This window comes from Siphateles boraxobius, unplaced genomic scaffold (assembly GCF_051911475.1).
Source record: "Siphateles boraxobius isolate OS27281-9 unplaced genomic scaffold, OSU_SipBor_1 22, whole genome shotgun sequence".
NCBI lineage: Eukaryota > Metazoa > Chordata > Actinopteri > Cypriniformes > Leuciscidae > Siphateles > Siphateles boraxobius.
The window spans coordinates 7151708-7175487 of NW_027508833.1; the positions used below are offsets into that span (position 1 = coordinate 7151708).

Genomic DNA, 23780 nt, shown 5'->3' on the forward strand with positions numbered 1-23780 from the left:
CTCAGACTTGGCATGCATGACGTGAAGAGACTCAGACTTGACAGGCATGACGTAAAGAGACTCAGCCTTGGCAGGCATGACGTGAAGAGAGTCGGTGTAGCAATGTTCAGGGAAGAAGGAGGCGGGAACCGGTGAACAATCAAAGAAACTTTATTTAAAATAAAACAAACAAACCAAAATACCGCCAGCTGCCCCTCGCGGACGACTGCTGGCTAAAATAAAATACAAATACAAAAACCAAAACACAACGTAAAACCAGGCCTGTTCCTCTCTCGATCATCAACGTCGTCGGTCCTTTAGGCTTCCGCTCCTCCGTGAGAGATGCGAGACCGATGTGCTACACAGGTGTTGCTCATTAGCAATCGCACCACCGGCCTCGCGCCGTTCTCTCATGTCCCTCAGCCGTCCTTCGCCACACTCAGGCTTGGCAGGCATGACGTGAAGAGAGTCAGACTTGACAGGCATGACGTAAAGAGACTCAGGCTTGGCAGACATGACATGAAGAGACTCAGACTTGGCAGGTACTGTGGGGTTGCGGGGCTCCTCGTCCACCAAACCCACAGTAAAAGTTGAGCCCCTAAGTTGCAGGGCCATGTCAATATACACTTTTAAAGCCCAATGAGGATTGTGTAGAGGCATGCTTGAACCGAGTGGCTCAGATAGCCCCCCTCTAAAAAAGATCACGATGGAAAACAGAGTCCATCAAAGTCGTTACCTCAGTTGAGTGGCCTGACTTCTACACCTACCTGATAGAGAAACCGAGCGTAAAGACAAACTGAGGCCATATAAATCTTCAGATGCCTATAACTATGTGATGAATGTTCTTGACTTGTGGCAACATTACATTGCGCGGACCTGCCCAGCGCCAAGGCCAGAAGACGACAATGTAAAGAGTGACATTATAGTGCAATTTTAATGATGTGAATATTTTCTAGAAATAAAAATATTTTTTATGTATTAAAATTATATGAATTAACTATGTATTTGATTATTCTTTCTTACCAGGTTCTTCAAAAAGTCTATCACAATCAATTACAACAATTTAGATAAAAATAATTTAGAAAAAAAATTCAAATTGGATCCTGTAGGTGATTCTTGCACCCAGAAACACAACAAGATGACATTTAATAAAAATAATAATAAATTAATATCATTATTATGTAGCCGAATCTGTGCTGGTTTGTAATGGCCGCCTCCAGTTTTCACTTTGTTTTGCCTCCAGCTAACGCCGTGACGTAATTGTGACGTTGGCGCAAAAGGGGTCTATAGGATGTTTTCCTTGACGGAGACGCATGATCATCGCTGCTGGATTCATTTTGGTGAGTTCTTCTGTAACAATGCGGTTGAAATATAGGAGGAAGCAGGATCACGTGCAGCACACTTTAATAAATAAACTAAAAACTTAAACTCAGACTAGGGAACAGGACTGGGGAACAGGACAACCAACATACAACATCAAGAACTCACAAAGACTGAATTAGACACAGGGCTTAAATACACAGACAAACAAGCTAAACAAGATAACAAGGGGGTGTGGTTAATCAGAGACACCTGGGAAGACTAATAGACATTAAAAATAATGGGGAACTGCTAAACATGGGACAAACACAGACTGGAATCACAACAGTAACTAATTTGCACTATGCCAGCCTGTGGTCTTCATTGGCTGCCAATGAACAACATCTGCTTTGCTCCACCCTCAAACAATGTAGTTGTAGCTGAGACTGGAAGAGTTTGGTTTGTGTTGTTTATGTCGAAAAGATGCTGTTTTCTGCAGTGCGAAATCACTTTACATGCAAAGTATGTGCTTGTGCTGGAATTGACATGGAAAAACCAACGTCATCATTCGTATCCAGGGTACCCCCAGGATCCTCCAACTTAAATTCAAGGCTTTTTAAGATTTTTTTAATACCATTTCAAATGAAATTCAATGCCAACTTTGTACCCATTCCGACAGAAGTATGAGGGGAAAATGTCAAATCTGTATACATTTTAAACCCTAGAAAATAATTATGTACAAGTAGGCTACTTGAATTAAATAAAACATTTTAATAAAATTATCAGTCATATTTAATACATACGCAACAGCGTTGTAGCGCGCACGTGTGTGTAGGCCGGTGTTCATTTTGGCAGCCATTTTTTATTTAGTCTTGGTCTTCATCTTCAGACGAAAATGCGTATTGTCTTAATCACATTTGAGTCATTCTGTTTTTTATAGTTTTAGTTGACAGTTACTTTACTTTTGGTAGTTATTTTATATGTAGTCTTTAGACAGAAAATGTCATAATTATTCTCTCTAGGCCATTTCAATTAAGCTTATGAGAAATTATTGACATTGCACTTTTTAGCAGTAGCACTTGTGCAGTTCTACATATACAGTATATCCCTTTTCCTAAGTTCCGTGGTTCTCCCATTTTTTAGAGTGCCGTACCCCTGAACCCCCTCTCTTCCACTTAGACTGCACTCACATCTTTATGAGTGAGTCTTTGAGTTATTCATTCATTGAATCTCACGATTCGTTCAAAGCCACATATTTCGTTGCAAAATTGAGCAATACGCCTGACAATACTGTTTTAAATCTAGTACATCACTTAATGTTACCCTCTTTTTTTTACTGTTGTATTAAATCAATGTCACATTGAAATCGTGTGGATATTCGAGAAACATTGCATTTTTGCTCGTATAATATGTTCTATATTAAAAACACTACTGGACATCAGCCTGCATTTTGATCGCAGATTTAGTTGCACAAGCAGCACAAGCGACTCGTGACAGAACACAGACCGACTGAATGACACTTTAATTTAAGTAGAAAATCTCAAATCGCTGAACTCCAGCTTGTCTGTGTTTTCAGATCATTCGCGCTTCTTCAGCAGTTTAGAGAGAGCACTCAGCGCGCATGGTTGCCAAATACTATTGAAAAGACCGGGTAGAAAATATGTTCTTTTAACAGAAAAACTCTGATTCGGGATTTAAATGATTGAATTCTGTCATTTGTGGCCACAGCGGATTAAACCGACACTTCCCCATTTCAAACGACAAACTATGCTAGGTTACTATATTGTTCTGTACCTCACTTGCCTAGTAGTAACCATAGTAGCGCGAGGTGCACTCAGCGCTGCATGAATTTTTAATTAGCCTACATTAGTAAGAGTTAATTTTGCTACGGTATGAACTTAATCCTAGGAAAGGCAAAATAATATTTAAGACCTTTGTAACGAAATCCAAGACTTTGTATACCAAATTCAAGGCTTTTAAGGCCTTAATTTGAGATGGTCAAATTTAAGACTTTTTCAATGCTTTTAATGCAGCGTTCCAGGCAGGTTTTTGAGCAGGTAAATCACGACTTCAAACCACGACTCACGACTTTGTAGCGTTCCAGGCCAGTCACGCCAAACTACCTGAGCGCAATATACTTATTGATTCAGAGACACAAAATTGTAATACATAATCGTGTAAGTGTGTATTATTATCAATATTATATTATTATTAATTTGACTGAAACGTTATTGTCCTAAAGTGTATTCTCACCGTGTGTGTGTGGGGGGGGGGAGCTGTCATTGTTGTTTTCTATGGTTTCGCGGTTTATGTGACGTCAGAGCTCGTAACTGGGAGTACATCGATCTAATACGAATTCAGGGTGGGAAGTCACTGGTTTGACTGCCGTTCCAGTGCACTTTCACGGGTATAAGGTTGGAAAAACACGGGTTACAGGTTGCCTGGAACGCGGCATAAGACCCGCGGGAATTCTGTCACAATTATGTTTTGTTCGTTTCGTTCGCTCGAAATATTTTCTTGTCTGCGCGACGAACAATTCTCCGCAAAACTCAGTTCACGCGTGTGCGAAATGCCCTTTTGCGCTTTCAAAATGTGATCTTGCACGCGCAGAATTGTGACCGAAATAGCCTAAGTTACTGCTATTTCACCCTTTTTTCATTTCGTTGAGGTTATGTTCCCACGTCGTTAGCAAGTTTGGATCGCTAACGTTACATCTTGAATGACTATCAACTGTTGAATGAATGAACGAGTGTCACGTCTCACTTGTTTACTTCGAACCGGAAGACGCGCCCACTTTTGACGCAAGGCCTCATGGGACGTAGGAAACTTGTGGATATGGTTGGTGTCTGACATGAGCTGTAAGTTGTCACAACAGCTAACCAAACACAACAGACTGAGCCATCTGACCAATCAGAGCAGAGAAGACCAATCACAACAGACTGAGCTATCTGACAAATCAGAGCAGAGTACACCAATCACAACAGACTAAGCCATCTGGGGTTGAATCTTCAAATTAATGGTTTTCAGACTCTTGAAGAAGAAATGAGGTGATGTGCATATCGTGTGCATGTGCATATGTGATGTATATTATGAGAAATTTAGTGTTTTTTTTTTTTTTTACTTTGGATGCATGTTAACCTATTTAAGGAGACCTCAAAACAAAATTAGGAACCTTTAAAATAGCATAACAGAGGAACTTTAAGGTCATCCTATCCCAGTAAGTGCAGCCCATCAGCAGCAGAATCAGGACAGCGTCTCGGCTCTTTCTCCTCTGCTGTCAGACCTGATCGTCACTGCATCACAAACAGCCTGAAGAACAACTGCAGGAACTGGCCAACGGCAAGGCACAGGAATTTTCACGAGTCGCAGTTTGGGACATCCTGGATCCTGATCTAATCTGAAAATTTACGATTTTCTTGGAAAGAGGGAGGGATTTATTCAGTTGTTTCAATCCGAAACAATTGTTTATTTAAAAGTATTGCCTTGCTCTGAGTAACTTTGTGTTCTTTTGCAAAAGCATTGTGTTCCCAGAGAAACGTTGTGTTCACTCTCATAAGATTCGGTTCTCTCACCAAACTACTGCTTTAACCTGAAAACTTTGCATTCGCTTGCAAAAGAACGTCCTGGTTGCGTATGCAACCCACCGTTCCCTGAAGGAGGGAGCGGAGGACGTACTCGACGGTCGACTGAATGGGGATCTCGCTAGAGAGCCTATCCTCTTCGAGTACTATTGAACGAGCCAATGTAATTGGCGTGCGTGATTTGCATCACACACTCCGCCCCCGCAGCGCGAAGTGGATGCACGCACTAGTTGCTTTTCGCTGAGGAGCCGAGAGTAACCCGGGATCAGCGGTGGTCCAGCGGTAGTGGCAAGGGGACTACGTCCTCCGTTCCCTCCTTCAGGGAACGGTGGGTTGCATACGCAACCAGGACTTTCCCTTTCAGTCGATAACGTCAGACGTAGTCGACGGTCGACTGAATGGGGATAACCTTTGAAAACGCCACTAACGCTGCCACCTTCCAGTGCCTAAACCAAAGCCTCCTGATGCCCCCGCAAATTTAAGGCGGGGAAGGACAGGGCTTAGGCCAGGGAAGTCACTGCTGTTTCTACAGGACCACTGGGAAAGCGTTCCCCGTACATTGGAAGGAAGGGACGCTGCGGAAGCCACATCCAACCCAGAGGGAGGTAACGTGGAGAATACACATATGAACTAGGCGGAAACCGGGCAGTCTAACATATGGAATGTCACTGGGGTGGCTCCAGCCTAAGACGGGGGGAGACACACCGGACAGTGACGGCAGAGAGACTCTGCCGAGGGAAGACACGGGCTCGCCGCAGGGAGCCGTATCGTGGAAGAATACACATATGGGGTCGCCGTAGGGACCGCAACATATGGACCCAGCCTAACACAGGTTCCACACTGCTTACGAGTGGTAGGCCTAACACCAGACGTTCCGCACGTCCGACGTCGGAGGGGCGTGGAGGAACTCAACAGGGTTCAATTTTAAGGGAACTCAACTGGAGTAGAAAGGCGCATGTATCCAGTCCATAGGAGGGGAATGGCGCAGCAAGCCGACACTTGAACCGGGCTCACGGTGAAACTGGCTTCATGAGAAGGGAGCCCACGGGAAGCAGCGGTTCAACTAGGTGTCGTCCAGCCCCCAACTCTAGAATCTGTTTAGCAAAGCATATAGTTAACGCCCAGGCGGAGCACTTTACACTCATCATAGAGGAGCTCAACACCTAAGTGGACATGTTGCATCTCGGATTTTTACCGAAATGAAGGCAAGCACTAAGTGCAACTTTGCTTGGAAACAGCTTTCCCTCTCTGCTGAGTTCCAACAGATATTTGTAGAGCTGGTCTGAGGTCTATGGCTTGCATTCTGTACACGTCCAAGCGAACGGACAGAGAAGCCAGGGCTGGATCTGCCTCCTCCAGGGCAGCGCTTGCAGGCTCACCACCTGCTCCTATTACGGGAGAGGTAGGAACCTTGGGCACAATCCGAGCAGGGGTCTCAGCTTGTGAGAGTTAGCCGGCCCAGACTCCAGGCACAATACGTTGACCGAAAGCGAGCAAGTTCCTACCCTCTAGTAGAGACCACGCGAGCAGGAGAACTGATATAACAGAATTTTTAACTCACTGCCTGTAATTGCTCAGGGGCGGTCTCTGCAGTGCAGTCGCACCAGGGACAAGGCCCAAGAGGATAAAGAGGGACGCAAGGATTTACAAGACCTTGCTCCTCAGGAACCTGATGATCAGAACGTGCTTCTGCACACTTCTGCAACACGATGAGCGTCGTTTAAACACAGAGGCAACATCATTTTGGAAGAGTGGAACAAAGCATTCTCAGAAGCTTCTGACTCCAGGGAGGAGGTGACGGGTGAGTTGTGACATGCAAGGGAAGCTTGCGCAACGGTCGCAATGTCTAACAACTCGAGGCACGAATGCCCGTGTAGTCGAGGGTCGCCCAGGCCCCCGTTAAAACACGCCCTTTGTACATGGCCCCTCTGTTGAAGAGGGTTTGGCAGCAGACCGGGATGAACTATAGTCACACAGAGTGAGCTGCTCTGCCACGGTCACCTCGGGACTCGATCATGAAGCTAGCGCTGAAGCGGTCACATATGGAGGAAGCCAATGGCTGCAACTACCATATACCACAGGAGCCTCTGAAAGTTCTTTCAGTGGGACCCTTTCTCACTTCAAACACCAGCTGAACACATTCTCATTGGAGAGACGTGTTAGACCGAGTCCATCTCCAAAACTGAAAAAGAGATACTCAGCCCGTGGGCGAGATTACTCTCTTCCAGTTGACCTGAAGAACCAACGGGCTCTGGAGCACTCGAAGGGAAGGACACTGTACTGATACTCCACCCTTACACGCAACCCACAGGATGGCCTGCGGTGCGGAAGGTAGAGATCTGTTTTTAAGCACATGTCTTTCAGGTCGGAGCTGCAGACCAATCTTGGGCCAAGATGGTCACAACCCACCACCTAGTAGCACGAAGAACGAGTTTACAACTGGCCTTCGTACCGGCTGGAGGAGCGGCTATATCAAATCCTTCACCAGCAGGATAAGATAAGCACGCACAAGTCAGGAGCACTGCTCAACACTCGGTGTGATGAATATCACTGAATTTTCAGGAGCACGTCTGCTCAACACCTAATGTGATGATTATCACTGACTTGAGCGGGGTAGCCGAGCCTGAGGTGGGGCAGCAAAGTAGAGAGAGTGGTGTTAGTGTGCTGTGCAACACTTACCTGTCTCCACTAGCGGCAGGGGGCGCGTGAGAAGGCGGATGACCGGGTCCTCGAACGCACCAAGCTGCCTGCTGGCGACCAAGGGGGAGCTGAGGGGTGTAAGGCTATACAGGGTCACACCCGCCAGACTGGCCCTCTTGGGACCCAGGAACAGATGAAATTGCTCTCTCTTTGAAGTGTGGGTACTGCTTGCTCCGCTTTTTTTTTTTTTTTTTAGGGAGCCAGTGGCGGAACAGACACACACACAAACAAAGGCTCCACCCGGCCCTCACCCGGGGGGAGGGAGTGATTGTGCCACTCCAAGAGCATTTCATCCATTCCTGGGCGGCCCGGTGGCAGCGCCTGGAGCGGGCTGGGCGTCTCTACTGCGGCCGGCTCCATGCTGAGGCTGAGGGTGGAGGCTGCTGCAGAGGGCCAGCAGGAGCGGCGGCCGGGAACGCCCACGGCGACGAGCAGGCGGAGGAGCTGCCACCGGCGGCGGATGTGCCGGATGACCTCCGTCTGCGCTTGAGCGGCAGAGAACTGTTGGATGCAGTTCTCCACCACGTCGCCGACCAGCCCAACCTGGGAAATTGGGGAGACCAGGAACCGAACCTTGTCCGCATCCGCCATACCAACCAGGCTGAGCCAACGAAGGAGCTACTGGACCACCAAGGTGGACATCGCCAGACCGATCACGCACGCTACGACACTCATGCCCCGGAGGGTGAGGTCGGATGCAGTGCGGTGCTCACCTATGAGCGCACGGTCTTGATTACCCTCGTGCATGCCATGGGTGCCCTAGCCTGCAGCAACGCCATGGCACGCAAGAGGAAGCGGCTTGCCCACAGGCTTTGTAAGCTCTGCCCGTCGGAACGGACGAAAACTCACAGGCCTTAGGGGGGAGACGAGGATCCCCCCAAAAGGCAGCGGCCGCCGGACACAGGTGCACCTGTGTCGACAGACCACTCCAATGGAGGGACACCTCGCAACCCTTCACCGTTCCTCCATCAAGGGTAATGAGGGGGAAAAGCTATTCAGGCAGTTTCTGGCAGAGAAAGATGCTGTTCACCACCTGATAAGCTCTCCATGCATTTCGGGAAAGAAAGGCACTGGGGCGGCGAGCTGAGAACACCAAACTCCAGATTCCAACTGAGACTGAACGGGACACTGGGAGGTTCCACTCGAGCCCGGCAGCCTCGGCGGCCCGTTTCAGCATAGCTGATAATTCTGGATCCGGCTCGGGCAACATTGAACTCCCGGAGGGAGACAATGCAGCCGAGTCATCATCTCTAGAAGTCAGCTCACCCTCCGATGCTGCAATCGGAGTCCTGTCCTCCAGGGGAGCCCCGAGCGAAACCGCTGGCCCACCCATTACAGATGGACCAGCAGACAACACAGGAGGCTCCAGTGGTTGCAGTGGAAGGGAGGAGTGAGGAGCCCACAGGGAATGGTTACCGGGCGGGACATCCAACACTATCCTCCGGTCACCCATCCCACACAGCACCCGAGGGTGGGGCATGGTAATGGGGACTCGCTCTCCGCGAACGAAGGCGAGTTTCGCCCTCAACACTGCGACAGTCATGTTCCCACAGTGAAAACATGAGCTGGCCAAAAAAGCTGTCTCAGCGTGCTGTAAGCCCAAACACGTGACACAACAGTTGTGACCATCAGAGAGAGACAGGGAACGACCGCACCCAGAAACGCACGGGCGGAATGACATCTTGAAAAAGACGCAAGCGCACAAGTGTTGCTCTTTCAGAAAATAGGACCGTCACCAGTGCCGGAGCACACAGGGGAATGACCGCGGCAACACTGAACAGAGAACTGACACAGTGAAGCACTCACTTTTCCGCCCTCTAACCAGCCATCAACACACATAAACATTTAGAAATTTGTTGCTGTTAAAACAGCAGTTGAGAGCTCAAAGCTCGCGATCACAGCTGCACTCGCGCTGTAGAACACAAGCACTGGGAGAGTCTTCCTGAAGAACACCGACACACTCGCTCGTTGTAGACAACAGCACTCTCAGAGACATCAAACGATCGGCTCCGAAGTGAAAGGCAACTAGTGCGTGCATCTACTGAAAGGGAACTAAAATATTTTTTTTCCTCCCACCTTGTATTATTTATACCACAAAAGTTCAGCAAGGTTTTTTTTTCACCATCGCTATGTCTCGTGTTCAATTTTGTGGTTAATATACAGTATTGTATTAATCTAGCATCATTTTCTCTTGTTGTCCATAACCAATCAGAACAGACAGAGAGAGGTCGCGACCCATTAGTTGAGAACAGCAATTGTATATATATTTAAGAAACAATTTGCCCTAATGGCTTTTGGATCAAACCAGCAACCTTCTTGTCACCAGCCCTTATATAACCACCAGATGGCCATGTTGGGTTTTTAGTTCTGTTCATTGGTTTAATTTCTTTTTTCCACCCTGTTTTGTCTATTTGACTCTATTCCAGAATCTAGTGTAACCTTTAGACAGCTGCTCACCAAGATGTAATCTCATTATGTATTATTCTTAAAGCTCCAGTAGGTCACTTTTGTAAACAAATATTTGTTAAAACTGTCATTATGTCCTGACAGTAGAATATGAGACAGATAATCTGTGAAAAAATCAAGCTCCTCTGGCTCCTCCCTGTGGTCCTACTGCCATTTGCAGAAATACACCGCTCCCGGTCAGAAACAACCAATCAGAGCCAGGAGGAATGTCTTAGCAGTGTCAATCACGCTCGTTTACGCGCGGATCACCCCTCTCTTGCACAGCGCGAGCGCGTACCGTCGTTCGTGACTCTCCTGTTCAAACTCGTTCATCCAAATGAACAAATCTTTTTTCGAGTCATTTCGTTCATTCAACGAACGAAATGACTCGAAAAAAGATTTGTTCATTTTGAACGACTCTTTTTCTGAGTCATTGCGTTCATTCAACGAACGAAATGAGTCGAAAAAAGATTTGTTCATTTTGAACGACTCTTTTTCTGAGTCATTTCGTTCATTCAACGAACGAAATGACTCGAAAAAAGATTTGTTCATTTTGATGAACGAGTTCGAACAGGATTACGAACGTGCATCACAGAACAGAGCAAGGCGAGCATTTGAGCTTATAAAACTTAAAGTTTTGTATTTATTTTTGAAGTGACCGATCGTTTCACTAGATAAGACCCTTATTCATCGTCTTGTATCGTTTAAAGCCCTTTGAAGCTGCACTGAAACTGTCATTTGGTCCTTGAAACGTTTGTGTCCTATTGAAGTCCATTATATGGAGAAAAAGCCTGGAATGTTTTCATCAAAAACCTTCATTTCTTTTCGACTGAAGAAAGAAAGACATGGACATCTTGGATGACATGGGGGTGAGTAAATTATCAGCAAAAGTTTTTTTTTAAAGTGAACTAATCCTTTAACGTTATCTTACTAGCTATCTATAACTTATAAAAAGAGTGCAACGTTATAAAGTTACATGTATTGCAAAATACATAATGATTTGAGGACCAAGTTTGTAGTCAAAGTATGGGCAGGCCACAGTCAATGTAAACCATATTGTTGATGTTTCGTCCCTATTAGTGAATGTTCCATAACTATTTATATTCCGCCATCATCGGTGGTCCTGCTTACTAGCCTGCGCGTTCACGGCAGGCTCCGCTGTGGGGGAGGAGCTGTGGAGGGAGGGCTGTAGCGCAGCAGAGAGCAAGGGGGTTGGACCTGTAAGTTGTGCTTGTTCAAATTTTCAGGCTAAGTCAACATTTTCTCAAAACTCCCTACTGCAACTTTAATGCTGTCTGCAACAGACGTTGCGGTAGAAGCCTGTCTTTGACGCCCTACATGGCAGCTCACTAGGTTTTGTAAGTGTCAGTCTTAAGTTGACGTGTATAGTGTATGATGTGCTCAGACGTGTCTGTATTCAAGATCTTGAGTATCGTTGGTAAAAACACCCCAATGGAAAGTTAAATAAAAAAGGTTTAATATTTTTTAGTGCTGTGCAACGATTAATCGCATCCAAAATAAAAGTTTGTGTTTACATAAAATGTGTGTGTACTGTGTATATTTTGTATAAATAAATATACACACATATGCATGTATATATTTAGAAATATTTGCATGTATATACTGTATATATTTATACATAATTTATATCATAAATATTGTATATAAATAACAAAATTTTCTTAAATATATACATGATGCATGTGTATGCATGTGTAAATAGTTATACACAGTTCACACACACTTATATTATGTAAAAACTTTTATTTTGGATGCGATTAATCTTTGACCAGCACTAATAATTTTATTATAAGTGGCAATCCTACTCTACTGTAGAATCTCTGACCAAAACAGCCTTTAGAGTTAATTTAACCGAATGAAGAGCTTAAAATTATTTTTGGTTTAATAAAGTGTGTTATTCTAGGAAGATATGCTATACATGAGTTCTTCGCTTGTCATATGGCATTTAATGCGTATTTCAGACAACCTATCAATCATAATGTGCTAACAGCATGCCAGGATTCCTGGTTTGGTACAGGACAATCTGTTCTAATTTATATTCTATGAGATTAAAATCAGTATAAAATGTAATTAAAACCCATATTATGTTTTATACCCTCAATACTTGACATAACCTCTTGGATGAGTTGCACTCTTTCTTTTTCATACAGAGCATCAGATCATAAAGAGGAATCTGATCATAAGGTCTTCTTCAGGCACATCAGACCGTGTTAAATTAAAGTTTAAATATGTTTAAAGTTTAAATGCATTTCTTCTGCTTAAGTCCAGTTATAACATACTTACAGCGTTCACATCTGTCTGAGACTTTTGGTTGGCCTTCTGTCGCCGCAGGTCAGATTTTATAAATGCTGTGAGTCAGAGAAACAAAGTCTAATCATTGAAAAGTTGTCAATTTTTACCGTTAATTTGCATTCCCATGCATGCATTTGGCAGAACTTACATTGCTTTGAAGGCATACACTTGATCATTTCATGCATTCCCTGGGATTCGAACCAATGACCTCGGTGTTGCTAGTGTCTGAGCTACAGGAATATCCTATTAATACCAACCCAGGCTGTATTTAAAGCCCCCCTGTAGTCAATAATTGTATCCCTTAAAATTCATATTTGAGCACCAAAATTACACATTTAAATGTTTTTCAAAAGAAATGTCTTCATGTCTCAAAATAGCTTGAATGTAACTTGATACTCTTGCCTCATTAAGTATACGTGGTTCTATGAATATGCAAATGATCCCCGCCTCCACTCACTCACAGCAGCTCAGAGATCCACTCGTTGACGATCACACGTTGATCTGATTGGTTACAAGGTAGTTTGGTCTGGTGCTTTAATATGTAACATGGTACTGAATAATAACTATATTCATTTACTGCAGTTCATGCTACTCTAAGATACTTCAAAGAAGTAGTTTTCGAACAGATGGGTCATCCAGATGAAATAAAACAGATCAATGCAAATAACAAAAACATTTTTACTAACCATGTAATCACAGTAGTTAATATGAGACACTACCTTTCAAAACGATTGATTGACAGGTGGGCGTGCCTATCAGTTGATCTTCCCCCGCCCCTTCCGGTTATGCCCCTTCCGGTCCCACCCCTTGTCCCGCCCCTTCCTGTCCTGCCCCTTCCTGTTACCTTTGACCTAGTTCCGTCCGTTCCTGTTACCTTTGACCTAGTTCCGTCCGTTCCTGTTACCTTTGACCTAGTTCCGCCCCTTCCGGTTAAACTTTCTGTCAAAATGATGGATGATGACCTTTGATCTAGTTCCGCCCCTTCCTGTTAAACTTTCTGTCAAAATGATGGATTAGTGACAGTTAGTTTGATTGTTTGAAGTTAGTTTGATCAAGAAAAAGGGGCGTATAAGATGTGTGACAGTTAGTTTGATCGTTTGAAGTTAGTTTGATCAAGAAAAAGGGGCGTATAGGATGTGTGACAGTTAGTTTGATCGTTTGAAGTTAGTTTGTTCAAGAAAAAGGGGGTATAGGATGTGTGACAGTTAGTTTGAGCGTTTGAAGTTAGTTTGATCGTTTGAAGTTGGTGTTTTGTCACCGCATCCCCTAAAAATCCCTGAGCTTTATCACGGGCAGCTGTGAAAGTAATAAGAAAAAATTGTGGAAGTTTATCTGTTCTGTAAAAGAATATAAAATAAAACCTCACACAAAAAGTTTAAAATAAATGTAGAACTATTCACTGAACCAAGCATTTCAGTTTACATAAAATGGAGCCACAAAAATATTCCAAACAGTTAAAAAAATGTATTAGAGAGTTGAAGAAAAACATGCAGCTTATGTAAAACCTCACACAAAAAGGTTAAATAAAATGGAGCCACAAAAAATTGCAAACAGTTAAAATTGTATTAGAGAGTTGAAGAAAAAAACCCAATGCAAAGTATGAATGATCTCACACTGACTCAAAACATAGGGAGCGGCGTCTATGTATGTGTGTGTGTCAAAGCAGGAATTCCCCTCCCTCGTTGGAAGTTTATCTCACACAGAAGTTGAAAAAGCATTATGTTCATTTAAATGAAATGGTTATAAAATTTACATTTAGTCATTCACAATTATTTGACACTGACTCAAGTTGAAAAACCATGCTGTTCAATTAAAAGTATATAAATTAAACGAAAATAAAATCATCTTACTGTTTCACCATGGTTGAAAAAAACCCACAAGTGTTTCCCCTGAAGTCTTTTCTCTCTGTCACACCAGCGTGTGGCTGGCCTGGTATCTGTTTTTGTGACACGTTCCTGAGCCCATTGAGAAATATCTTACACAACAGTTGAAAAGCATTGTGTTCCTTTAAAAGTGTATAAATTAAAATAGATCATATATAAAATAAATAGTTTACTAATTTAACTAAAGTTGAAAAGCATGTTGTTTATTTAGAATCTTACTAAATTACTGAAGTTGAAAATCATGCTGTTCATTAAAAAATCTTACTAAATTACTGAAGTTGAAAAGCATTCGGTTCATTTAAAATAAATATTTTACAAATTTACTGTACCAATTATGTTAGATTTAGATAAAAATAAAATAATCTTACATTTTCACCAGGGTTGAAGAAAAAAATCACACAGGTAGTGCCTGTCAGCATGGACAGTGTGCGTGACAAATAAGTGATAATCGCTGTTTTCGTACCACCGGTAATAAATTACTTTTAATTCATAAGACTTATTTTCAGGAGTGACAGTTATCAGTGAAATATGGCGCTCGTGTAATCAAACGGTCTGCATACCCCCTGGGAATGTGAATTGGCCTTTAACCTAAACAGTTCCATTCATAGAGTACTGAAAGAATATAGTGGACACACAGCTCCGCCGTTTTCCCATAGTTTTCCACAGGCTCTTACTGTAAAAGGCTATAAAATAGCCAAGACACATGGACGTGTGCCATACCCCATGTCTGGACCAAAAAATTTTGCCCCCTCTCTTCTATGACCACCTCATCAAAAATGCAAAACAGTGAGTACTTTCTCTATAATTAATTTATGCTACGGTGCTGTTTATCTGTATTATGCAATGATGTTTAATTTGAAAAATTGTTTATACATAAAGAAAAGACGGTATAATTCATTAGTGTTTTAAATAGCCCAGGCTACGTATTTGTTTTATCCACATTATGCTATTAGTATTTTTGTCTGCTGTAACTGGTGATACAGATATAAAAATTAGGGGTGTAAATCGGAGCCTTCATGACGATTCGATACGATACCGATTTCTTAAGCCAACGATTCGATTATTTTCGATACTTCAGAATTCCCCGCGATACGATTCGATACGATTCAATAATCGATATTTTTACATGATATCTATTAAGTTTCAAATAAATCAACAAAAAGTTTATAATTTGCCTTTTATTGAGAATACAGGAACAGTATTCTATTCACATAATGTGTATGATGTGCTCAATGCACTGCACATAGAACAGCAAATATAACAGTTACTGCATACAGTTCAAAACTTGATTCTATCGAATCCTGGTGTGTTTCCGTGCATCTTACGTCATCGCAAACGTGCACGACACATGATAGAAAACAAAACGCGGGTCAATATATTGTGTTTTTTTATTTTATTTGGTGCTATTATGCACAGCTGAGTGAACAACACCGGTTTACTGTGTGTCGCATTTGGCTTTTTGCTGATTGCAAACGCAGGAGACAGTGGATTTCCATTAATGTGTTGCCCTGAGTCCACGCGCTATGTGTGTGTGCGAATACACTGCAGACTCTCTCTCGCTCTTATCCAAGGTAAATTATCAACACTATCAGCCCTTACATGTGTTTTATTTAACTAAATACATCATAATCAGCTAAAAAGCATGCGCAGGTCACTTACTTCCTGAACAAGTGCGCACCCGAGTCCGTGATGCTTTCACATTCACGCGAGCCGCGGCACGGTTCGAGTGCAACCGAACTCAGCGCACCTCCTCCAGGCAGTCTCGGGTTCGGTATTCCAGTGTGCACCCGGCTCCGCATGACAGACAGCGTTCACATTATTAGTGATTTTTCATGCGAACCGTGCCCGTTCCGAGTTGGTGTGAAAGCACCCTAGACTTTTCAAGAAAGCTGTTGAAGTAGCCTTTTGTACACGTTAGCGCCTGTTTGTTTACGTTAGTAACTGCTAGCTTGGAATTCGCCGACTAAGTGACTGACGGTGCATTCACACTGGCAGTTTAGTTACGTTAGCCCAGTGCATAACAACACTCGTTTGTACGCATATGAGCGGATGCTGAAAATAGACAGGCGGCAAAACAAACACATTAATCGATACTCTTGCGGACGGATCGATGCATCGAATCGTCGGCTGTATAATCGATGCATCGATACGAATCGATTAATATTTACACTCCTAATAAAAATGTATCTACTATATTAATTTATCAAAGTATGGGTTTAAAAATATGGAGCATTGTATTATGATATTGATGTGATACAGATATTAACATGTATCTACTATATTAATTTATCATAAAGTATGATTTTTTTTTTAAATATGGAGAATTGTATTATGATATCGATGTGATACAGATATTAACATGTATCTACTATATTAATTTATCATAAAGTATGATTTTAAAAATGTACAGCATTGTTTATGTTCATTATGCTATGTTTTTTTTAAAACCATATCATAAAAGTATCAGTTTAACATGACTGTTTTACAGCAATGTTTATTTTGCATAATGCTATGTTGTTTTAACTGTTGTATTTTTTATCTGATGTAACTAAAATCTGCAGCATCGTTTATTTAAGCTGCGGGGTCTCCATAAAGGACCTTAAAATAAATGTTTTGGATTCATTCAGTTTTAAATCTTATTTAGAGATTTAGTCAGACATGCTTATATGTGCATAGGTCTATTTTATTCCTCTTCAGTTACTTACTTTTAAAATTTTGCTAGGTTACTTTTTAATTCTTCTTTTACTGTGTCTTTGATTTTAACTTTTAGCAATTTGCATTATAAATTGTTTAACATGTAAGCTATATGAATGACACTGTCACAATGTGATAAGCAAAACATATAAAAGTCAAGTCAAAGCTATTTATATAGGCTAGCGCTTTTCATTGCCATTTAAAATAACATGGTCTTTCCTTCTCTTCAAGGGAACTCGAGCTGCGTTTGAGACGCGATGGGAACCCCATACCCACTACGCCTTAGTGACAAATGCCCGTTCTGTGTCAAGTCCTGCGCACAATAAGAAGCAAGCAACCTCGCCCCAGGAGTGGAGAGGTCAAGGTCATAAAACCTGACAAATGTATGCGGAGAGGACCATCCTGCCAGCAAACACTGCAGGACAATCAGGCATCCAAGTAACATGTTAGTATGGTTTATATTTTATTTTTAATGAGAAAACATTATAGAGTGCAACAGGCGGTTTCTGGGAGTAAAAACATTTACTTTCTCCATACGGAAATTAATTTTAAAGACAGACCTACTGTGAGCTAAGAGGTTGTTAATACATGGTATTTGCTTCTGATAAAGCCTTCAGCTTAGTTTTTTTGTAAATAATCGTGTTTCACAGTTGAACTCCTGGTGAAAACGTCTCAGGTTACGTATGTAACCCTGGTTCCCTGATAGGGAACTCGAGCTGCGTTTGAGACGCGATGGGAACGCTCTGCGTGATTACGTCGTGAAGCACGTGTAAAATCAGTCCAATGGAAGCCCACTACGACATAGGTGACGTCATAGACCAGGAAACTATATAGCAGCCCTGAAATCAGACCGCGACAGCTTCTGAAAAACCTGAAGCAAGTCGATCAGGGCATGCAGGAAGTATGGCAGGCAAACGCAGCGTCTCGTTCCCTATCAGGGAACCATTGTTACATACGTAACCTGAGACGTTCCCTTTCAAGGGAACTCGAGCTGCGTTTGAGACGCGATGGGAACCCCATACCCACTACGCCATAGTGACAAATGCCCGTTCTGTGTGAAGTCCTGCGCACACTAAGAAGCAAGCAACCTCGCCCCAGGAGTGGAGAGGTCAAGGTCATAAAACCTGACAAATGTATGCGGAGAGGACCATCCTGCCGCATTACACACGTCAAGAAGGGAAACTCCCGAAATTAAGGCCATAGAGGCCGCCATACTCCAGTAGAATGGGCCCGCACAGCCATAGGTGAAGGCTGTCCCGCCGCTTCATAAGCCAATGAATAGCCTCGACTATCCATTTACTCATCACCTGTTTAGATGCAGGGCATCCTCTCTTGAGTGACCCAAAACAAACAAATAATTGCTCACATTTACGCCACAGAGAAGCTATGTGAATGTAGGCATCTAAAGCCCGGACTGGACATAACAGGTTAAGCTGTTCCTGATCTGGGGTATTAAAGGGAGGAGGATAAAAGGCCTGCCGCACTATTGGGCCCCCAACATTTAGTGGGACCTTAGGAATATAACCCGGTCTAGGGTAGAGGAATGCTTTCACCATACTAGGTGCAAATTCCAGACATGAAGGAGCAACCGACAGAGCATGTAAATTACCAATTCTCTTGATAGACGAAATAGCAAGGAGAAATATAATCTTTAGAGTGAGGAATTTTTCTGAAACCTCCTCGATGGGCTCGAAGGGAGCCAAGGCCAGACCCTCAAGTACAATGGCCAAATCCCAAGCCGGTGCTCTAGATTGCAGTGCAGGCCTGAGCCTCAATGTACCACGGAGAAAACAAATAATAAGAGGATCTCTCCCAAGAGAAGAAGCCCCGAGAGGGGTGATAAGCAGATATAGCCGCTACGAACACCTTTAAGGTGGAGGGAGATAATCCAGCAGAGAAACGGTCTTGAGGAAATCGAGAACTGTACCAACCGGGCAGTTAACAAGATTTAAAAAACGTTCTCCACGCCATGTAGAGAACAGTTTCCATTTCAATGTACATAGTTTTCTCGTGGAAGGAGCTCTGGATTGAAGGACGGTCTCGACGACCTCAGTCGAGAGACCGGATTCTATGAGCTGGGCCCCCTCAGAGGCCAAGCCCACCGTTTCCACAACTCCGTTTAACCCTTTTCTATTATGTGCAGGACCCATAGAGAAATATTTGGCAGAAGTTTCCACGCTGCCAGAAATTCCGATAAGGGAACCAGTCTCTCGAGACTGGCCTCTGGATTTGATTGAACAATCATTTCGGCGCCCTGAAGCGGCGAACCGGCAGGGAACAACCGAACTGACCGTTCTACAACCCTCCTCAGAGGATTGCACGGGGACGCTGACACCTCGGCGCACTGAAGCGGCGAACCGGCAGGGAACAACCGAATTGGCAGAGCTGCGACCCTCCTCAGAGAGTCGCACCCCAGCAGAACTCCCGGGAGCATTGACAACGGGGGGAATGTGTACAGGTGCAGCCTCGGCCACACCTGCACCATAGCGTCCAGTCCGAGAGGAGCTGGGTATGTGAGGGAAAACCATAGCGAAAAGATCCACCTGAGCTTGACCAAAGATTTCCCATAGGAGCTCCACCACCACGGGGTGAAGTCTCCATTCCCCGGGCCTCAGCCCCTGCCTCAACAGGATATCTGCTCTGATTTACGAGATCGTCAGTGTGTTGTCCGGACCCTCCGCCGAGCGACCACTCATGATCACTTCCGACTTGTGAGGGAAGCATCAGTCGATAGCATAATGCGTCGACAAGAAACCCCCAACACTGGGCCTGGGCGAGGAACCAAGGTTTTCCACATGACCGAGGCACGTAGGCATAGCCGCGTGACCTTGATCATGTGAAAACGGATTTCCCCTCGGAGAAAACCCCTTGGTCCTGAGCCACCACTGCAGGGGTCTCATGTACAGAAGGCCAAAAGTAATTACGTTGAACGCAGCTGACATGAGACCCACAGTCTGAAACTGTTTCACAGTGAGTGACTGGCCTAGATAAACCCATATTACACCTAGAAAAGTGGTCCTCTGAGCTGGGAGGATCACACTCTTCTGGCGTTGAGTGGCAACCCCAACATCTTTAAATGAGACAGAACGACATCTCGATGCCGAACTGCCATATGCTCAAATTGAGCTAGGATCAACCAATCGTCGATATAATACAATACGCGAATGCCCTGGAATCTCAAAGGAGCCAAAGCTGCATCCACGCATTTTGTAAAGGTGCGGGGTGATAAACCTAGGCCAAATGGAAGAACCGAATACTGGTATGCTTCGCCCCATTTTTAAAGCGAACCTCAGGAACTTCCGGTGATGAATAGATACTTGGAAGTACGCGTCCTTCAAGTCTATTGCGACAAACCAGTCCTCAGACTGAATCTGTGATACAATCTGTTTGAGTGTAAGCACTTCCTGCTCCATAACCAGAGCCTGCTGTGAGTCCACTACCGTAGGGAGGACCCCCTGAAATCTGGGCGGACGAGAACCGCTGTAACCCTTTTCTATTATGTGCAGGACCCATAGAGAAATATTTGGCAGAAGTTTCCACGCTGCCAGAAATTCAGATAAGGGGAACCAGTCTCTCGAGACTGGCCTCTGGATTTGCTTGAACAATCATTTCGGTGCCCTGAAGCGGCGAACCGGCAGGGAACAACCGAACCGACCGTTCTACAACCCTCCTCGGAGGATTGCACGGGGACGCTGACACCTCGGCGCCCTGAAGCGGCGAACCGGCAGGGAACACCCGAACTGGCAGCGCTGCGACCCTCCTCAGAGAGTCGCACCCCAGTGGGAGCCGAGGAGAAACGATTTCTCAAAACCGTCCCTCCTTTTATTTTTTCGACAGGACTTCTTGTCTAAGTTTTATTAGAGATGACGACAGTCCTCTTTTTATTTAGATCTTGCCTACCTCTAACAGCTTAGTTCCTACGACCCTCCTCGGAGGATCGTAGGAAAAAGCAGGCACCTCGGCACCCTGAAACGGCGAACCGGCAGGGAGACCGAACTGACTGCTCTACGACCCTCCTCGGAGGATCGTATGGGGACCCTGACACCTCGGTGCCCTGAACGGCAAACCGGCAGGGAACAACCGAACTGGCAGCGCTGCGACCCTCCTCAGAGAGTCGCACCCCAGAGGGCGCCGAGGAGAAACGATTTCTCAAAACCGTCCCTACCCCGGAGGGGACCACCCTTAGAAGCCTGATAGCCTCAGCATCAGGTCTTCTTTGCACTCTATGCCAGTTTAAGGAACATAGATTGGTGAGGAAGAAACCTCTGGAACGCCGCTGAAAGGTTTAGTTTTCTTGAAAGCGGAGCGTCCAGAAGAACAGACATTTTTATCTTTCTTTTTCTTTATTTTTATATCAGAAAAACGTATACATATAAACATATATATATATATATTCTCGAATATATTCTCGAATAGAGTCAATGCTGACATCCTCACATTCATCTAAGTCCTTAAATACTTTACCCACCAGTACTGCCTCATAAAATTTATTTATTATTAAAGATGGCTGGTGGGTAACGTCGGGGTTAAAAATGATGACGCCGACTCGGGAGAGAGAAAGCTCGCAAGCGTCTCTATAATCCAAGGCACTGTCATACCATGATACTTAATACCCATAACATTACTCTAGTTAAGACGTTTGGGTATTAAACACATAAAATAGAAACCGGTTTATTCCACGATCTCGACACCTCAGTGTGGAGATAGGGAAAAACCAGTAGTCCCCGACGAGGAGGCTGAGATACAGAGTTTTCCTGTTTTTTTAGATACATTTCATCTAATAAACACTTTTTATTTTCACTCTCATAATGTTCAGCTGTCCAGTAAATATTTAACTAGCAACAGCATTAGAAAAACCTCCTTTAAAAAGCTCATCTTTACTCAACAGAGTTATGAGCTGCCCATTTATTGAAAAATCAAACATCTGCCTTTTTCTTAATACTTTTATTTGTTTTGTTCACTTTTTCTTAACAAAACACTAACGATACCAATTCCTCGGAACTGGAAATCGCAGCACACTGGATCTGCAGGTGAAAGCTAAGATAGGGCGGAGCCCGTCCCAACCCACGCTGTCAGATCCGTTTGCGAACCCCAAAATGCGAGTCACAGCCGTGTCTAGGCAACAGCGGGACCCGCACGGGTAGCGCGAACCGAACCATTCTCCTCAAAGAACGATCGGCGAGAGCGGAGCGTCTTCATAGATAGACTCATACAATTCACACAATCAGCCCCCTCGAGGACTGACTGGGCATGCTCCACTCCCAAACAAGCAACACAAAGCTGATGTGTGTCCCCACCCGTAATATAACGAGGGCAGGGAACAACACACCGTCTATAATCTTGCTTGCTCGCCATAATAATGATAGATTGGGCTTGACAGACAACAACAAATAGACAAGGACAGATATACAGAGAGCGCTTGCTGAAGGTACAGAAGCTGTCGCGGTCTGATTTCAGGGCTGCTATATAGTTTCCTGGTCTATGACGTCACCTATGTCGTAGTGGGCTTCCATTGGACTGATTTTACACGTGCTTCACGACGTAATCACGCAGAGCGTTCCCATCGCGTCTCAAACGCAGCTCGAGTTCCCTTGAAAGGGAACTACATTACCCATGAGCCATGACGCTGTAGTGAAAATTATGTCAAACATAGTTTTTTTTTTTTAAAAAGCAACACACTCCAAAATAGCTCTGCCCACTCCCATGAAGCACTGCGAATGACATAATCTCCCTACCATCTCAAAATACTGAAATGTTTGTATAAGCTATATATGCATATTTTGCATATTTATATATAAATATATATTTTTTAAAATCACTATGGGAAATAATAATGAAAAAGGGGGGAGGCACTGTTGCACTCTATGTATAATGAACAACTGACAGATGAACTGACAGATATTTTATGTAAACAGGCAAAATCTCTGCATCTGATGATGGCCATGTGTTTTCGCCGATCATAACTGGTTTAACTCCTGGCTCCTTTGAGATCAATATGACTTCTGCCAAACCAAATGTGCCGGCATATTGTAAGTGTAAAACACAAGAAACTATTAATACTCAGAATTGTAACTACTACTACAGCCTTCATCAGCCATTTATTTTACTGCAGACTCATTAAACTTATTTATTTACTGCAGATTTGATCAAAGCCAAATACTGCCCAAACGGGGATACTGGGAAAGAAGAGAAACAGGATAATACAAGGTTAGATTCAATCTTTATATTCTTTCCCATTTTGCCTTCATTTTCCTTTTTCCTGTTATTGTTTTAATTTTTATATTCTCAGATCATCAAAGGTTTCTGAAAGCAAACACCAGTCAGTTGGTTGTAAAAGTGAAGAACATTGATCCAATAATTGACAATCTTGATTGCTCAATGAATCAGTTACAAATGTGCGAGCGAATCCAAAACACCAGATGAAGACGAGGGAACCGCTGGACTATGTGAATTGTGAAAGCATTGCCAACGACCTGGTCAACGCTTTGTTCAAGCATGAAGAATCTTGCATTATAATCAGCTTTTTAAAAAATAAAATGTTTTTAATAATTGATTGGTGATGGAGTTTTAATTTTTGTATTTAGAACCAAGTATATTGTACAAGTAGTAGCTGTGAAATGAGCAATAGCTAGACGAGTTTGAAGTATAATAGTTTTATAGGTAACAGAAAAACAGCAATACTCATCTTTCATGTCGATGTTTCGTAGACATAGCTGAAAGATGTTCTAGAAGAAATATCTCATGTAGAAATATCTGTTCATGTTTTTTATAAATTCCTATATGTTTGACCACGCTCAGAGACTATAGTTTTTACGAACTGTACAAAAACAAAAAGAAGCAAGATGTAAACAACCTAATTGATGTAAACGGCCTATAAAAAATGTCA

The 23780-nt window shown here is 43.6% G+C and overlaps 1 protein-coding gene and 1 long non-coding RNA gene across 2 annotated transcripts in view; one reads left to right on the forward strand and one right to left on the reverse strand.

Annotated features, from left to right (window-relative positions):
- The window catches only part of flvcr2a (FLVCR choline and putative heme transporter 2a), a 94551-nt gene that overhangs the window by 4714 nt on the left and 66057 nt on the right, over positions 1-23780 (reverse strand). Inside the window, exon 9 of the mRNA XM_077238528.1 lies at positions 12309-12373. Coding sequence (XP_077094643.1) covers positions 12309-12373 — 65 coding nt within the window. The remainder of the gene's footprint in view (positions 1-12308; positions 12374-23780) is intronic.
- The window catches only part of LOC143746613 (uncharacterized), a 299149-nt gene continuing 276096 nt past the window's right edge, over positions 728-23780 (forward strand). Inside the window, exon 1 of the long non-coding RNA XR_013206589.1 lies at positions 728-764. This is a non-coding gene — a long non-coding RNA (uncharacterized LOC143746613). The remainder of the gene's footprint in view (positions 765-23780) is intronic.